The sequence below is a fragment of the Drosophila miranda genome, chromosome 2 (genome assembly GCF_003369915.1).
Source record: "Drosophila miranda strain MSH22 chromosome 2, D.miranda_PacBio2.1, whole genome shotgun sequence".
Taxonomy (NCBI): domain Eukaryota; kingdom Metazoa; phylum Arthropoda; class Insecta; order Diptera; family Drosophilidae; genus Drosophila; species Drosophila miranda.
Window position 1 is genome coordinate 29,341,511 of NC_046675.1, and position 14,569 is coordinate 29,356,079.

The 14,569-nt window shown below is 44.8% G+C and overlaps 5 protein-coding genes across 5 annotated transcripts; 1 reads left to right on the plus strand and 4 right to left on the minus strand.

The window, feature by feature from the left end:
• Nucleotides 1-2,758: 2,758 nt before the first annotated feature.
• On the minus strand, nt 2,759-5,078 carry LOC108157767 (arrestin domain-containing protein 17). The gene is made up of 5 exons (XM_017289950.2): nt 4,900-5,078; nt 4,218-4,346; nt 3,944-4,161; nt 3,313-3,889; nt 2,759-3,256 (listed from the first exon to the last, which is right to left on the minus strand). The coding sequence occupies exons 1-5, from the start codon at nt 5,012-5,014 to the stop codon at nt 3,072-3,074; spliced, it is 1,224 nt and encodes a 407-aa protein (XP_017145439.1). The 5' UTR covers nt 5,015-5,078; the 3' UTR covers nt 2,759-3,071.
• A 598-nt stretch (nt 5,079-5,676) lies between these two features.
• Nucleotides 5,677-7,758, minus strand: LOC108157782 (arrestin domain-containing protein 2). The gene is made up of 4 exons (XM_017289971.2): nt 7,421-7,758; nt 6,960-7,109; nt 6,121-6,900; nt 5,677-6,058 (listed from the first exon to the last, which is right to left on the minus strand). The coding sequence occupies exons 1-4, from the start codon at nt 7,533-7,535 to the stop codon at nt 5,796-5,798; spliced, it is 1,308 nt and encodes a 435-aa protein (XP_017145460.1). The 5' UTR covers nt 7,536-7,758; the 3' UTR covers nt 5,677-5,795.
• Nucleotides 7,759-7,787: 29 nt separating this feature from the next.
• Nucleotides 7,788-9,667, minus strand: LOC108157811 (arrestin domain-containing protein 17). The gene is made up of 5 exons (XM_017290008.2): nt 9,444-9,667; nt 9,226-9,375; nt 8,958-9,166; nt 8,292-8,904; nt 7,788-8,226 (listed from the first exon to the last, which is right to left on the minus strand). Exons 1-5 carry the CDS (start codon nt 9,556-9,558, stop codon nt 8,006-8,008), a joined length of 1,308 nt encoding a protein of 435 aa, XP_017145497.1. The 5' UTR covers nt 9,559-9,667; the 3' UTR covers nt 7,788-8,005.
• Nucleotides 9,668-10,062: 395 nt separating this feature from the next.
• LOC108154327 (arrestin domain-containing protein 3) lies at nt 10,063-11,880 on the minus strand. The gene is made up of 5 exons (XM_017284587.2): nt 11,574-11,880; nt 11,315-11,464; nt 11,048-11,256; nt 10,401-10,995; nt 10,063-10,346 (listed from the first exon to the last, which is right to left on the minus strand). Exons 1-5 carry the CDS (start codon nt 11,683-11,685, stop codon nt 10,117-10,119), a joined length of 1,296 nt encoding a protein of 431 aa, XP_017140076.1. The 5' UTR covers nt 11,686-11,880; the 3' UTR covers nt 10,063-10,116.
• A 372-nt stretch (nt 11,881-12,252) lies between these two features.
• On the plus strand, nt 12,253-14,546 carry LOC108157294 (arrestin domain-containing protein 17). Its single transcript, XM_017289296.2, has 3 exons — nt 12,253-12,432; nt 12,852-13,877; nt 13,933-14,546. Exons 1-3 carry the CDS (start codon nt 12,318-12,320, stop codon nt 14,190-14,192), a joined length of 1,401 nt encoding a protein of 466 aa, XP_017144785.1. The 5' UTR covers nt 12,253-12,317; the 3' UTR covers nt 14,193-14,546.
• Nucleotides 14,547-14,569: the final 23 nt, after the last annotated feature.

Genomic DNA, 14,569 nt, shown 5'->3' on the forward strand with positions numbered 1-14,569 from the left:
TGTCTCCGCATCCTCATGCGCTCCTCTGCTTTGTGGCTCTGGAAAAGTAGCTTAGACTGTCGTCGACGTACAGAAAGAGAAAACTTCAGTCAGAGCAACGGCTTAAATCTTGTCAATTGCCATTTTCGTATGGGGGCTTTCATCTAGTTTTTTCACTCTCTTCTGTTCATTTTTCTTTTCTCTTTTTTCAGATTTGTGTGCTGTGTGTGTTTTCCTTCTGTTTTGGTAACAAGTGACAATAAAGTTTTTAGTTTTCGGGTGGGAGTGCGTGACGAGTTTCTGCCATTAGCAAAAAGTTGGGCACAACTTTTCTGGTTTATAGGAGACACGGCAGCAGAGAACGAGATGGAGAGACTGAAAGCTGGCAAAACCATAGTGTTAATGAAGCTATAATGAGGCCTTGCTAAATTGTATGATATAGTTCATCCGAAGAAAAGCAGCAAAAGAGTGGGTTTTCTTAAAGGCAAAGGCCTATCCCATGAAGTTGTTCAACAAAATTGGTTTTTTTTTCAGGCGGAGAGGCACTAATCACAAGTGCCCAATCATCTTTATGGCTCGAGTCAACACACAAACAGAAACACAAGCACACTATTGTCGATTCCGATGTCGATGTCGATGCCAGGACCTCCGCAAGATTGCTGCCATCAAAGCCGCTGAAATTCGTTTGTTTGAGTGAAATTCACTTGCGATTGTTGTGCAGAGCAGTGTGTGGGTGTGTGTGTGTGTGTGAGTGTGGCTGGTGCCACCACAATCAATGCAGCAACAGCAAGAAATACAAGAATACAGTAGGATTGTGGAGTGGCAGCAAGAACCAACAGCAGGCAGGATATGGTGGTGGTAGGATGCTGCGGATGGTTGGATGATGCTGCGCACCGAGCAGTGAAATACCCGTGAAAGCCGCAGCACACAGAGCCACACAGATCCTGAGCTAAGTAAAGGAACAAACTGTGGAGCTCGCTCACTCGTATGTGTGCCCTCTGCGGCATGGCGCAAAGGTGCAAAGCATTGGGATAAACAAAAAACACGAAACAAAAACCCAGCCAACAGGAAACGGAAGCCAGCGGAAAAAAGATGTAGCCAAACCCCAAACGAACCCCAATCGAATATCCAAAAAAAAAACAAGACACAAAAAATGCTAATTTTGTTTCGCTTTTTTGTGTCGTTGCTATAAAACCCATGAGAGAGGCGCCAGACTTGGCCAGCAAATTGGGCCCGAAACATGTCTATCTATAAGGCTATATGGCTATATGGCTATATGGCACGTAAAGCGAAAGTATCTATAATCCATTAGATGCGGCTAAATCGGCGAAATCAGATCAGACGAGCGGCAGAATCAATTGCTGGCACTTGACACATGAATAAGTGGCTTTTACACCGACATTCGAAATAAATTAAATTAGAAAAGTCTGAACAGTGCCGGGGGACTTGTTCATCGCAAAAACGCACACATTTTTCGTGTGCAGGAGCCCTTAAAATTGTTATTTATATTTAAAAACATTCCCTCTAACGATACTGCATGTTGTTCTATTCCTTTTGCCGCCTTGGGGCATAATCTCGACTAATTTGCTTTTTCTGTTTTTCCAGTTTCCACACACAAACCGAAAAACAAGCAAACGAATGAGAAAACTGTTAATGCCATGGAAAATACACCAACAGCAACAGCAACAGCAGCAGCATCAGAATCCCGCACACTGGTTATGCATTTAGCTTAGTCCAGAGTTTGGCACTCGGACATGCCAAAGCCAAATGCCAATTACCACGAAAATGCCATTGAGTAAGCCATTTAGATGCAAGAGGGCCGACAGACCGGACCGACCGAGGAGCCGTCCTCCGCCGTGGGGCATTCGGCGTGCTGGAAATTACTTAATGCCGCCATTAGTGTTCAGCGCATTCGCTTAACTCGATTTGACTGCCACTACAACCTGGTAACGTGGCCAAAACACGCATACCTCGAGTACCAGGCGCCCCGCTGGAGTGTCTGCCATCCCTGCGAGGCTACAGTTAACGTTAACCTCCGGTTAATGAGTGGCTGAAAGCGTGTGCTTATATAATACTCACAGCTTGAGGAAAGCTGATTAATATGTGAGCAAAACTGTTGCCAATATTTAATGCCCAAGTGTCAATTGCACTAAATCCGCTTACACTTCAGGCGGTAATGCACACTTTTAGCGGAGGAGGAAAAGAAGAGGCTTGGAGGTACCAGCAGCTCACAAATGAGAGGTTACGAGAGGGAGCATTCAAACAGATTACCAACTGCAAAGTTCAGTCGTATGTGTGGCAAACGGGGAGCACAGGGAGTTTAGTGGAAGGTCGGTTGGCCGGAGATGGGTGGCGGGACGGGATGGGAGGGGATGAGACCACGGTAAGTACGGGTCTGCTAACAAATGCGCGAATGATAAAAACTAAACATGTCCGTGCCGTGGCTCTCAGTGTGGGTCCTTTATTTCTCGTTGTCCGGAATATTGTTATTGTCCCCGGTTGATGGTTGATGGCTTTTTGGGCGTGCCTGGGGCTAAATTTAAGCATTCCCACTAACACACACTAAGGGTAGGTAGGGGTGGCAATATAATCATGAATTGTATTGTCCCTGAACTTTTGAAACTTTTTAAAGGTTACTATCTGATTTTTAAACTGACTTTTTCACGATTCAAGAAAATGTTCCTGTTGCCAACTGCTGTGTTCTGTTAAACAAAGCAGTTCATTTTGTACAGAGACTTTTGGGACACAATTTTATATAAAACTGATATAACATATCGTATGCCAGAGTTACTTTATTATATCAAAATAAAAATCTACAGATACCATAAATATAACAATTATAAACATTATAGCTTCTTGTATGACAAATAGAACAGTCTTAACGAAACAAATTCCATAAACTTTTCTATAACTTTTTCAACCCCTATAACTTTGTCATACGAAACACTTAATTTGTGCTGTGCTACATTATACACCCCCATAAAACAGCTATAACATCAATAACAGTATAAGCTTAAGCTTACCAGTGGGAACTTAACAGCAGAAAGCAGTGAAGCTTAACAGCAGCAAGCAGTCCACTGCAGTGCAAGCTGTTACTTTTCAAAACTCTGATTGACGACACCTGCATTGGTCGCATTCGCTGAGAGATTTGGCGGGGGACTTGGTATGCTGTAAACGGGATAAAGAGGTGCAAATTCGTTGATGCCAAACGCATGGATCTCCTCCTCATTGATATTTCCGCGGGGCGTGTGACGGGACTCCTCATATTTGGGAGCGTCTATACGGCATATACGAATATAAGTACAGCAATTATTAAAAGTGTTTTCAACTTACATATATCCCCTTGACTGGGTGTCAAATCGTTGGGCACACTCCCCAGGGCCGTGACCACAGGCAACTCATCTGCAGGACCGTCATAGCGAGCACTTCGTCGTATTGGCTGCTGGACAACAATCCCCGATACGGCCAGAGGCATGGTGCCAATCGTCACGGGCATGATCATCAGCTGCTCCTCGCGGAGGCTCTTGACCAACGCCTCCACCTCCACCTGGTAGGCAATCTGGATGAGATTGCTTAGCTCCACACAGGTGGGAGGCGTGGAGGGTACGGGCAGGTCAATGGTCAGGGAGCGGGTGCACTGTTTCAGCACGGCATCTCCTTTCGCTCTGGAGATGATAATGCGCTCGACGCGTGCGTGGTCCGGACTGAGGCTGAAGTAGCGGACGAGCATCACCAGGGAGAGCCGGAGCTCGGAGACGGCCACACTGCTGTTGTTCACCACCACAACGGTGACGGGGATCTTCTGCCCAGGCGCATATCCCGCCTGGGGCAGATTCAGCTCCAGCTTCAAGGGATCCGTCTTGCAGGGACCACAGCAGAAGGTGCGATACCCCTCGCTGTGTGCCGCCAACTGGGGAAGGGGCAGGAGAAAATGAATTTCTCCGTCACAATCATCATGACTTACCCGAAGCTGTGGCGTTTCAAAGTTCAGGTCCATCATCTTGAGCACTGTGAATCCCGTGGTATAGGCCTGATCGTATTTCCAGGGTCGAATGAGCAATACTTTGACTATATAGCGAATGCAGCCATAGCGACCCTCAAAGGACGAAGGACACTGGTAGGGCAGCTGGCAGGAAAAGTTATAGTTGTGCACCCCAGCCTGTATGGTGTGTCTGTTGTTGTCTGTCCGAAGAGATACTGATATAAGTTGATCCAGATCTGATTGGTTTATGACTCACTTTGCTCGGATCCCACCAGATATGTGTTGTATGATAGATAGTCTTCTCTGCCCGCATACTGCTTAGTAGATCCCAGACTCTTTTCACTCCATTTGGTGATGGAGTAGCCGACTACCTTGAGCAAGACAGCTACACAGAGAGAAAGAGAGAGAGAGGGGATACGAGTTTATCTTGAGAACTAATTTATAATCTGTTGAGAGAGAGATTAACGTAGTTCAAATCTTAGCTTTGTTACCATACCCCAATGCACTCAATTAAGTCTAAAAATAAACAAAATGTTTAATAAACGAACCTCTTTCCTTTATTTATATAACTAATATTCATATTTTAGATATGGTTTAAGTTCTTTCCATTAATCTGGGAGTTTCCTCAATGCTAAAACGAAGGGTATTTCCGTTCTAATCTTATAATATATTCCTTTTGGCGTCTTATCAATCAACTTCACACATTCCCCAGACCAAAAGAATTCCTCAAGTAAAGTCAATGTCGTCATAAAAATATATATGTATATCGCCAGTACATACATATATACCCCTATCGTTATCGGGGAAATATTTATAATACCCTTACTAATCAGAACTTAAATTAAACAACTGCCGAAGCGCCTTCAGTGCAAAGAACTCGCAATTAGGGAAACTACTGGTAATCGTATTTTTAAGTAATTTGAATTATGTTGATGTACCTTGAACCTCCTTTGGTTTGTCGGACTTGAGAGTCGCACAGCCACCCACCAGCTGTCCGGCATAGAAAGTGCCGAATCTATTATTATCGAAGCTGATCTCACACGTAACAACCATTTTTGACTTGAGGTCTCACGCGATCCACGCTACTTGGTCTGGGAGCAACGACTAAATTAAATGCGCTTCTGGACAGGGTCGTGGTCGTGCTTGGTCGTGGTGCGACCGCGTCGTAAGATAAGCGATAAGAGCTCTATAGCCGAAGGCGCGAATCGTACTTTTTAGAACAATATGTGCTCACATCGGACATCGAGAATGGAAATCGTATAAGAGTTTGAACACCACGCAAGCTGTGAGCATTTTTTTCTGGGGGTAAACGACTGGAGAAGTGGATGTTTGGGTTATTTGCTATCGCTTTTGGGAAGTTAGGCCTTGGCACTGGACATTTTTTTTTTTCAAGAATCTTTCATGTTTAAGTGATTTTGATAAGAGTTTAGCATTAAGAATAATGTGGAAGCATATCTTCTGGTGAACGGAGTGGAATGTCCAAGTGCAAACTTAGTACTTAGTCGGAGGATGATATGGAGCACAATATTTCTATATTTATGACATCTTTTCCATGCTGTTTTTATATTTTCTGATTGGAAACGTTACGCAGTTACAAACAAAAAATCGCAGGTATCATTTTTCTGGCCACACGGCAAAACCCATATCTGTAGAATTTTTGCTGATTTTTCAACAAAATTAAACCCACATTTTGTATACATTTTCTAACGTCTTTAATAACTAATATTTTCGTCATTTATTTTCGATTTATTTACATAGTTCGCTTCGTATACAAAATAGTTGATATATGTATACCTTAAAAGTATCTTTCCTATATCTTTTTGTTGTGAGCTTTTCAGAGCCAAGTTCCCTTATCCTTGTCTGTATCCGCAGCTGGATTCACAAAGGCCCTTTCGGCCATATAGTTCTGAGTCCAGTCGGATGGAGGAGGAGCCGTGGGACTTGGTATATCGAAGACCGGATAGAGCGGCTTGTAGACGCTGCCATCGGGATTGAGAGTATTTGGTGGTACTGGCTCTAGGTCGTCGTCTGGGTCGTCTGTCTTACTGGTAGAAGCGGCAGATCGCATATGAATGGCCTCCTGATAGTTGGGAGGAGCTGAAATGGGAAGAAGTACCATTAAATCCCAATCAAAGATTTTATTTTCTTGGATAGCTTACGTATAGTATCATCCACAGCCCAGGGACTGGCGGGATCTACTGTCGGAGCGGAGGCCAATCCCTGAACATCAAGTGGTTGTTGTGGCATGCCACGGGGCTGAATGTGAACGTGCTGGGACAAGGGCACACTGCCAATGGTCAATGGAACGCTGACCTGCTCGTCGGTGTGGCATCCCTTGACCTGTGCCTCCACCTCCACCTGGTAGGCAATCTGTATGATGCCGCACAGATTGAAGCACGTTGGTGGGGTGGCAGGAACCCTCAGCTCATAGTTGAACAGCTTCTTGCAGTTCCTTGCCACGGGATCCCCCTTGACGGTGCTGAGGGTGAACCTCTCGAAAGTGGAGTTCGGCATCGATGGGGGCTTGCTGTGATACGTGACCAACATGACGAGGGTGACCATCAGTTGCTCCACGGGAATGTGACTGTCGTTGGTCACCAGCACGCTCAGGGGTACATTCTGTCCGGGCACAAAGCCTGTCTGGGGCAGAGTCAGCTGCAGAGCCAGCGGATCCGAAGTACAGGGCCAGCAGCAGTAGGTCTTCGAGGTCTCACTGTGAGCGGGCACCCTCAGCAGGGGACTGTCAAAGTTCAGGTCCATCACTTTGAGTACAGTGAAGCAGCGCGTATAGTTCTGATCGAACTTCCAGGGTCGCACAAGGGTGACATTCGTCATGTAGCGAACGCGTCCGTGGGTGCCCTCAAAGGAGGAGGGACACTCTGTGGGGATCTGACAGGCAAAGTTGTAGACGTGTATGCCCGGTTCAATGGAGCATTGGCCTGGGAATAAGGAAAATTAAAAGCATATTCGGTCGGCAAAAAGATCTATGATCACTTACTGCTCAAGTTGGAACCCACAAGGAAGGTTTTAGATGCTATATAATCCTCCCGACCATAGAATTCGCGTTGTGCCCTGCGCCTCCTGGTACTACCTCCTGTCCTCTCGCGCCATCGGGTCTCCGAATAACCATTTATATTTAATGTGACGGCTGCAAAAATGTGTAAAAACCCACACTTAATTCCATTTAATGCGAAATCATTGATTACTTAAAAATAATATTAATCTTATCGCATGCTAATATTTATCAGATATGAACACCGAACACCTCTCTATTTGCAATAGATTTTGCACGTGTGGTTCTCGATCCTCTCACGCAGCATTCTAAATACATATAATGATTCATAGCTCTTGCTCTTGGATCTCTGGGGTAAAAAATGTTAGACCGCACTTGAAAATTCAGCGATAAGATAAAGATAAAGAATGCATGAGTCATGAGTGAAACTGAAAGAAATGGCATACCTTTCACCAACTTCACTTTGTCCAATTTCAAAGTTACCCTTCCCGTCAGTACTTGGCCCCCAAAATACGTTCCATGGGGATTGTTATCGAACTCGATTTCACAGGTTACAGTCATAATGGTACCCCTTTCGAGTATCGCTGTATCTGTATGTTTATTGCCTTGTGGCTAGCACGTTACACAACTGATTTGATTTTAATGCCAACTTATGTAGGTTCTTTCCACAGTATTTGCTCTCGTACGCGGTGCGGTTCTCCCCCCGCAGAAGATTGGTTTGGCAAAATCTCGGAAACAGCAGCAGCGATACGAGTGAACCCGCCCGGTTGGCTGCCAGAAACAAACTGAGAATGAAACAAATACTGCGCTGGGGTTATATTCTATCATATATTGGTAACCACGGCAATGGCCAGGCCATTTCTTTATCTTATCTCTGTGACAATTTTGAATTATACTCATATATATCTCATACAAAGAGACCTCTTTCAAAAGGTGCAAAACACACAGTCCTTGGAAGTGTCTTCCTTTGGAGAATTTGATCATTTTGGGTTTCAGTTTTCCAGAGTTCTTCACTTGCAAGTTTTGCTTGTTCACTTCTTGTTCTCTTCGGAATATCCTGAGAGGTCTTCCTTCTTCTCTTCAACATATCCTGCCTGAGCTTCCTGCTTCTCCTTTGCTGGACTTGTTAAGTCAAAAACAGGGTATAAAGGCTTATAGGGCAATTCACCCGATGGATCTGTATCTGCTGGCATTAGCTTGGACTTCTCTGCATCCGGACGGACGTGCATGGCTTCTGAATAGCTAGGAGGAGCTGTAGAGAGAAAAGTCATCATCCAAGTTAATCTAAGACCAACAAAAATCCCCATTGAATCTTACGTATTGAGGGATCATTTTCCCAGGGACTGTCAGGAGCGGTTGGACCTGCAGCACCTTCTACAAATTGTTGGCCATCGCTTGGAATCAAAGTCAAGGCTGCTGGATCAGGCACCAGGGGCTTGTCCTCGTCCACCTTCTCCTGTTGCAGTGTTTGCCGTATCTGCGCCGATAGAGGCACACCACAGATAGTCACAGGCACATTGAGTGTGGCATTCACATGCATTCCCTTGACTTTGGCCACCACTTCGATCTGGTAGGAAATTTTGATAATGCGACACAGATGGAAGCACGTGGGCGGAGTGGAGGGCACTTGCAGCTGGAACTCGAATTGCTTTCGGGTGTTTCTCAACACCCCATCGGCTTTCATTTTGACTACTGAGAAACGCTCCATATTTCGGCCACTACTCAGGTCGCTATAGTACGTGACGATCATGGCCAGGCTCACTTTTAGCTCGTGCACTTTGATGTTGCTCTCGTTTCCCACCAAGACACACAAGGGCACAGTTTGGCCCGGCACAAAGATCGATTGGGGTAGCATGAGCTCCAGGCTCAAAGGATCCGATTTGAAGGGCCAGAAACCAAAGGTTTTTTCGGACTTTGCCTGCACTGGAGCCTAAATCAATAATTTAATGAAAAGTAATTATATTTTCTAAATGAAAAACTCACATGATCAACAGAATTGTAGCCGAACAAGTCCTTTGTTTGCAGGACAGTGAAAGTACGAGAGAACAAACTATCGTACTTCCAGGATTGCACGATATTGATGCCAATCCTATAGCTAATACGACCAATGTTTCCCTCGAACGAAGAGGGACAATGGTCGGGTATTTTACAAGCAAACTGGTATGTCCTTGTCCCCGGCTCCAAGGGAGATTCTGAAAAAGGATATGTGCCCTTGAAGTTGAGTGACAATACCCTTAAGATTTGATCTTACCAGCGCTGGTACTCGAACCAAAGAGATAGACCTTGCTGGACATATACTTTTCAAATCCATTGTACGATTCCGAAGAGGATTTGTTATTCGAGTCCGTTCGGCTCTCCGTCCAATGGGTCTCGGCAAATCCTCTGACCTTTAGGAAAATGGCTGACGATGAGAATGGGGGGAATTATTGGGAATCTAATCTGGAGCACATTTGATAATCACGCACTCACCCTTGACTTGTTTCAATGTGTCCGTGCTGAGTGTCACCTGGCCAAAAATCGTTTGTCCGGCATAGTAAACCCCATGGGTATTGTTATGAAATAGAATTTGACAAATTATCCCCATGATTCTGAAGATAACGTTGATTTACAATGGGAATCACTCTGGTTATTGCTTTCGTTTGATTGTAGCACTGTTTCCCCTTCGATGGCTTATAGCGTACTGACAATAGGAGCCTTCTTTCTAGTTCTTTTTGTGCTTTTTTTGGTGGTGGGCTTGAATTATCTTATCAAAGCCATCATAAATATAATTCTTGGTAAACGAAACAACAAATTTCTTTACATTGATCACCATCGCTTACAGCAACAAACAAAAGTGTGCGAAACAATATCAGTCGGCACTATAATACTGATAAGAGATAGACAGATAACCAAATGAGCAACTCAGGGGGGGGTTCACCTTTTATTCGAGGAACAATTGACTCATTTGGGGTACGAAAGAAGCCATAGCTTTCCACTCAACTCAAACAATTGAGGAGAGGCACCTGAGTCCCCAGATAAGATAGAAATATTCTCGTATTCTCTTCAGTCTCAGTAAATGCCTAGCAATAATCTCACGAAGTCGAAGGGCTCTACTTTCATTGTTTTATTGGTATATTTTAATAATTTATTACACAAATGTTCCTTACATCCAAGTGCTTCTATCGATATCCTCATTGATAAAACCTCCTTCTGACTGATAGCTCTTTGGTATCTCAATAGAATTTTCCATTTCACTGGGCAGATCAAAGACAGCATACAAAGGGGTATACACAATCTTTTCAGATTGGGCCCTCTTTAGGGATTTATTCTTCGACTTGGATGACCTTTTGCCATTTGTTCGTATGTGTTTGGCCTCAGAGAACTTTGGTGCCGCTGAAAAAGCACAAAATATCAATAGAATTCGAGATAAGATAATCAATTACTTACGTATAGAAGGATCTGCTGCCCAGGGACTGGGTGGAAAAACTGCCACATCAACCGCGTCTTCCTCCATCAAAATCAAAGCCTTGGCATCCACTTCTGGTGGCAGTAGATCGCCCTCCCAAGTGCTGGGTTGCTTCTGCAGTTCTTTGGTCAGTGGTACGCTTCCTATAGTCACTGGCATATGAACACTCTGACCCGAATGACAGCCCTTGACCTTGACCTCAGCCTCCACCTGATATGCGATCTGAATGATGCTGCAGAGGTTGAAGCAGGTCGGCGGCGTGGCTGGTACTTTTAGATCAAAAGTGAATTGTTTTCGGCTATTTTTCGAGACACCCTCGCCCGCCTTCTGAGCAACCACAAAGCGGTCCTTGTTGGTGTCCGGACACGGGGGCCGACTGTAGTATATAACGACCATAGTCAATCGAACGGTGATTTCCTCAACCTGAATGGAACTGTCATTGGAAACAAGGACACCTATGGGTATGGTCTGTCCTGGTACGAAGCCACCTTGGGGCAAGGAGAGGCGAAGACTCAGTGGTTTCGAGGTACAGGGAAAACAGCAGTAGGTCCTCTGGGATTCGACTTGAGTCGGAACCTAAAAGAAAGAAGAGATCTGAATCTAAGGGAGATTCCTGCCCCATACCTACCCTCAACATCAGGCTCTCCGTATTCAAGTCCATCACTTTAAGGACAGTAAAGCAACGATTGAAGTTCTGATCAAAGGTCCAGGGACGTATAAACATCACATTTACAATGTAACGCACTCGACCATAAGTACCCTCGAAAGATGAGGGACAGGTCAAGGGTATTTGGCAGGCAAACCGGTATGTTCTCGTGCCAGGCTCAATTGGCACGCCTAAAATGGGGATATTTTACTCTTAATTGTATGTTTTTGTATACTCCCTTAATCTTGCCTATGCTGGAGCTCGATCCATGCAGATATGCCGTTGTGGCCAGATAATCCACATGTCCATTAAACGACGAGCCACTCGATTGATCCCCCGAATCGTATTCGGTATCCATCCAATGAGTTTCAGCATATCCTTTTATTTTAAGAACCACAGCTAAAAATAGAGTCGACGTTTATCAGTGGATTATTTTGTTAAATAATTTTGAAACCCACATAATTCTGTCTATCGCCACAAAGTTCCCCTCCAAAGAGATATGACTCACCTTTAACCTGTTTCACCTTGTCCGTTTTGATCACCACTTGACCAGAGATCACCTGCCCGGCATAGTAAATCCCCTGGGCATTGTTATTAAACTGTATCTCACAGATTACCATACTTCTGATTGATTTTTACCGATAATCACGCAACGAGTATAGTATTTTTTGTAGCCTTTCCGAAGCGTCGTCGCCCTGCAAACTGAAGACAACTGGCACTATTTATTCTGTACTTTTGGGCAGTATTTTTTGTGTGCTTTATTATCTTATCAATGCGATAATTATTTATGTATTTAAAAAGTTAATTTACTACATATTTCTATTGATGTATTAACATGTGTAACTGCTGGATATGGAATGACGTGAGGAAAAATATTGATAGCTCTAGTGGCCAGTGACTCCCGAAGGTTGATGCACGAGAGATACGAGATAGCTATAGAAATATATAATTATCAGAGGGTTGTAATCTCTAAAGTATACCGTCAATAAGTCTATTGAATTTTCCCAGAAGTTTGTGGGGTAGAAATTTTCACTCAAAACTCAACTCTCTCTCTCTCTCTCTCTCTCTCTCTGATTTCGTTGCAACATTTTCTGTGGTGTTTGTGGAGAGTTAGTGGACCGATAAGATAATGCCAAAGCCCAGTCAATATTTGTTACGGGTGCGCATAGGCCAGGCTAAAACCAGAGATAGTCTCAGTCTACGCTGGGCAACGAGTGTGGTCGGATCGCTCAATGAAAACACAAACGCCGATATGTCCAAGAACTGCATGATAACGTTCGATCAGAATGAGCACGGTACCTATTTCACCGGCCAGGTGGTAACCGGGAAAGTGATTGTTAATCTGACAAAGACCAAGAAACTGCGTGGTAAGTAAACTAGGATGTGATTGGATAGGGATCCCTATCCCTTCCAAATTTCATTAACCATCTCCAGTGGCTGTCTGCTTATCTGTTTCGGGCGTATCTTATCGCCGTTGGATAATGTTGGCGTTTTCGCAATGCAAAACCATTTCTAAAAACCATACAAATGGGTAATTTAATGATAACCGCAGCGAAATCTATATATGTATGTTTGATAATTGATGATGCCACCAGCCACACCTCAGAGTGTATGGGTGTGTGTGTGTGCGTGGGGGATGTACACACAAAAGTTATTTAATTGTCTAGACATTAAATTCAGGAAATGCCAGAGGGTGTTAGTCATTTTTTTGTGCAGGTTTTTGTGTTTCAAGAAATAAAAGTGAAAACATTTGGTCTTAATTCTCTTCTATGTTTTTTTTTTCCAGGAATCAAACTCCAAATCAGTGGCTATGCCTTGGCCCAATGGAGGGTTCGAAGACGTGGCAAAGCCATGCCCATACAGAATCCCAAAAAGAGAACCAAAAACTTGTTCAGTGGACGCGAGGATTACATAGCCTCCACCACATATCTGATGGGAGCGGAGCAGGGCAGCTGTTTCAACATTGATGCGGGCACATACACCTACACCTTTGCCTGTCCCATACCCAACCACTGCCCATCGTCCTTCGAGGGTGCCTACGGACACATACGGTACCTGGCAAAGGTGACTTTTCTGAAGGCAGGCGCCTCAAACCGCACCCACAATGTGGGCTTCACTGTACTCAAACTATTGGATCTGAATCAGGAGAGTAAGATGCTCCGCGAACCGGCGAGCAACGAGGCCCTTGAATACTTCTGCATGATGCACACACATCCCGTGGAACTGAAGGTGACACTGCAGCAGCAGGGCTATGTCCCGGGACAGTTTATGCTAATCCACGCCCAAGTGCGCAACGACTCCAGTTCCGATTGCAAGAAGTTGTTGATTATGATCCATCTGCGGTCCACCTACACGGCGGATCAACCCTCGCTACGCACCACCTCCGAGAAGATCATGTTGGTCAAGCGTGAATGCGGACCCGTGGCCCATCACGCCCAGAAGATCTACACGGAGACGCTGCGCATACCGGCCACGGCCCCCACCTGCGAGCACCTCAGCAAGGTGGTGAGGGTGTCCTATGAGGTGCGAGTGGTGGCCGTAATGAATTGGTTGATGCCCAACCCGAGGGTCGTCATACCCATTACCATTGGCAATGTCCCACTGACCACAGCGGGTCCTTCGTTCCCTCAGACGCCCCTCCCATCGGATTTGCCCTGCACTTCCACACGAGCCATGGAACTCGCACAAATGGGAGTGGGAGGAGGAATGAATAATTCTGGCTACGAGCGGACTGAGTCACTGGAAGATTTCGAGCTGCCAGAGGATGGCGATGATGAGCTGGAAACAGCCGATGAATTCATTGCAGATTTACGTATGTCCCACATAATGATCCCCAAAGAATTTTAATTAATTTTATGTACCCATAGCTCCTCCAACATATGAACAGGCTATTTTCATGTCCACCGACATAGCCGACACAGATGCCAATACCGTGAGCGAAGCCTCTCAGTTTACGCCCCGGTATCCCGTCTTCGATGTGGATACCTTCCAGACCCCACCACCAAATCCTCCACAGAAGAAGAGACGTCGTCGTCGCCGAAGACCCGCCGATCCGGGCCAGCAAATATCAAATCCGGAGAAGCAACAGCTGGAGAAGCAGCCAGTCGAGTCTCCCGTGCAGATTTGAGCGGGGCGCTTATCACGGGAAATCACAACGATATCTTATCTCTGGCAGTATTTTGCTTCGCTTTACGGTGTCCCAAGACCCAAGAACTAACCAAACTGTTAACTTTTACATATATATGTACATATATGTATATACAATCTATTCAAAGATACCCCCACATACAGCATGTTAAATAAACAAACAAGGGTATAAAAGTGTCTTCCACGACTACGATAAAATAATGCTGTCTTCAGACGCAAAAACTAAAGCCTTATCGAAGCATTGAACAAATATTTGAATTATATCTGAAATTATGGCACTCTAACCTTTGATTAATACTGAGAATATACAAGCTCTGGGGCTAAAATCCATTGATATAATATTTGTTCCAATCTAAA

Coding starts and splice junctions, on each gene's coding strand:
- LOC108157811 (XM_017290008.2), bottom strand. CDS start 9,558: ATGGGGATAATTTGTCAAATTCTATTTCATAACAATACCCATGGGGTT. Junction 8,905..8,957: donor GCTACAATTCTGTTGATCAT/GTGAGTTTTTCA, acceptor TTATTGATTTAG/GCTCCAGTGCAGGCAAAGTC. Junction 8,227..8,291: donor GGAAAATGATCCCTCAATAC/GTAAGATTCAAT, acceptor TTCTCTCTACAG/CTCCTCCTAGCTATTCAGAA.
- LOC108157782 (XM_017289971.2), bottom strand. CDS start 7,535: ATGACTGTAACCTGTGAAATCGAGTTCGATAACAATCCCCATGGAACG. Junction 7,110..7,420: donor CAAAGTGAAGTTGGTGAAAG/GTATGCCATTTC, acceptor ACATTTTTGCAG/CCGTCACATTAAATATAAAT. Junction 6,059..6,120: donor GGCTGTGGATGATACTATAC/GTAAGCTATCCA, acceptor TTCCCATTTCAG/CTCCTCCCAACTATCAGGAG.
- LOC108157294 (XM_017289296.2), top strand. CDS start 12,318: ATGTCCAAGAACTGCATGATAACGTTCGATCAGAATGAGCACGGTACC. Junction 12,433..12,851: donor AAAGACCAAGAAACTGCGTG/GTAAGTAAACTA, acceptor TTTTTTTTCCAG/GAATCAAACTCCAAATCAGT. Junction 13,878..13,932: donor TGAATTCATTGCAGATTTAC/GTATGTCCCACA, acceptor ATGTACCCATAG/CTCCTCCAACATATGAACAG.
- LOC108154327 (XM_017284587.2), bottom strand. CDS start 11,685: ATGGTAATCTGTGAGATACAGTTTAATAACAATGCCCAGGGGATTTAC. Junction 11,465..11,573: donor CAAGGTGAAACAGGTTAAAG/GTGAGTCATATC, acceptor CTCTATTTTTAG/CTGTGGTTCTTAAAATAAAA. Junction 10,347..10,400: donor GGCAGCAGATCCTTCTATAC/GTAAGTAATTGA, acceptor GTGCTTTTTCAG/CGGCACCAAAGTTCTCTGAG.
- LOC108157767 (XM_017289950.2), bottom strand. CDS start 5,014: ATGGTTGTTACGTGTGAGATCAGCTTCGATAATAATAGATTCGGCACT. Junction 4,162..4,217: donor TCTGGTGGGATCCGAGCAAA/GTGAGTCATAAA, acceptor CTCTTCGGACAG/ACAACAACAGACACACCATA. Junction 3,890..3,943: donor TTGAAACGCCACAGCTTCGG/GTAAGTCATGAT, acceptor CCCCTTCCCCAG/TTGGCGGCACACAGCGAGGG.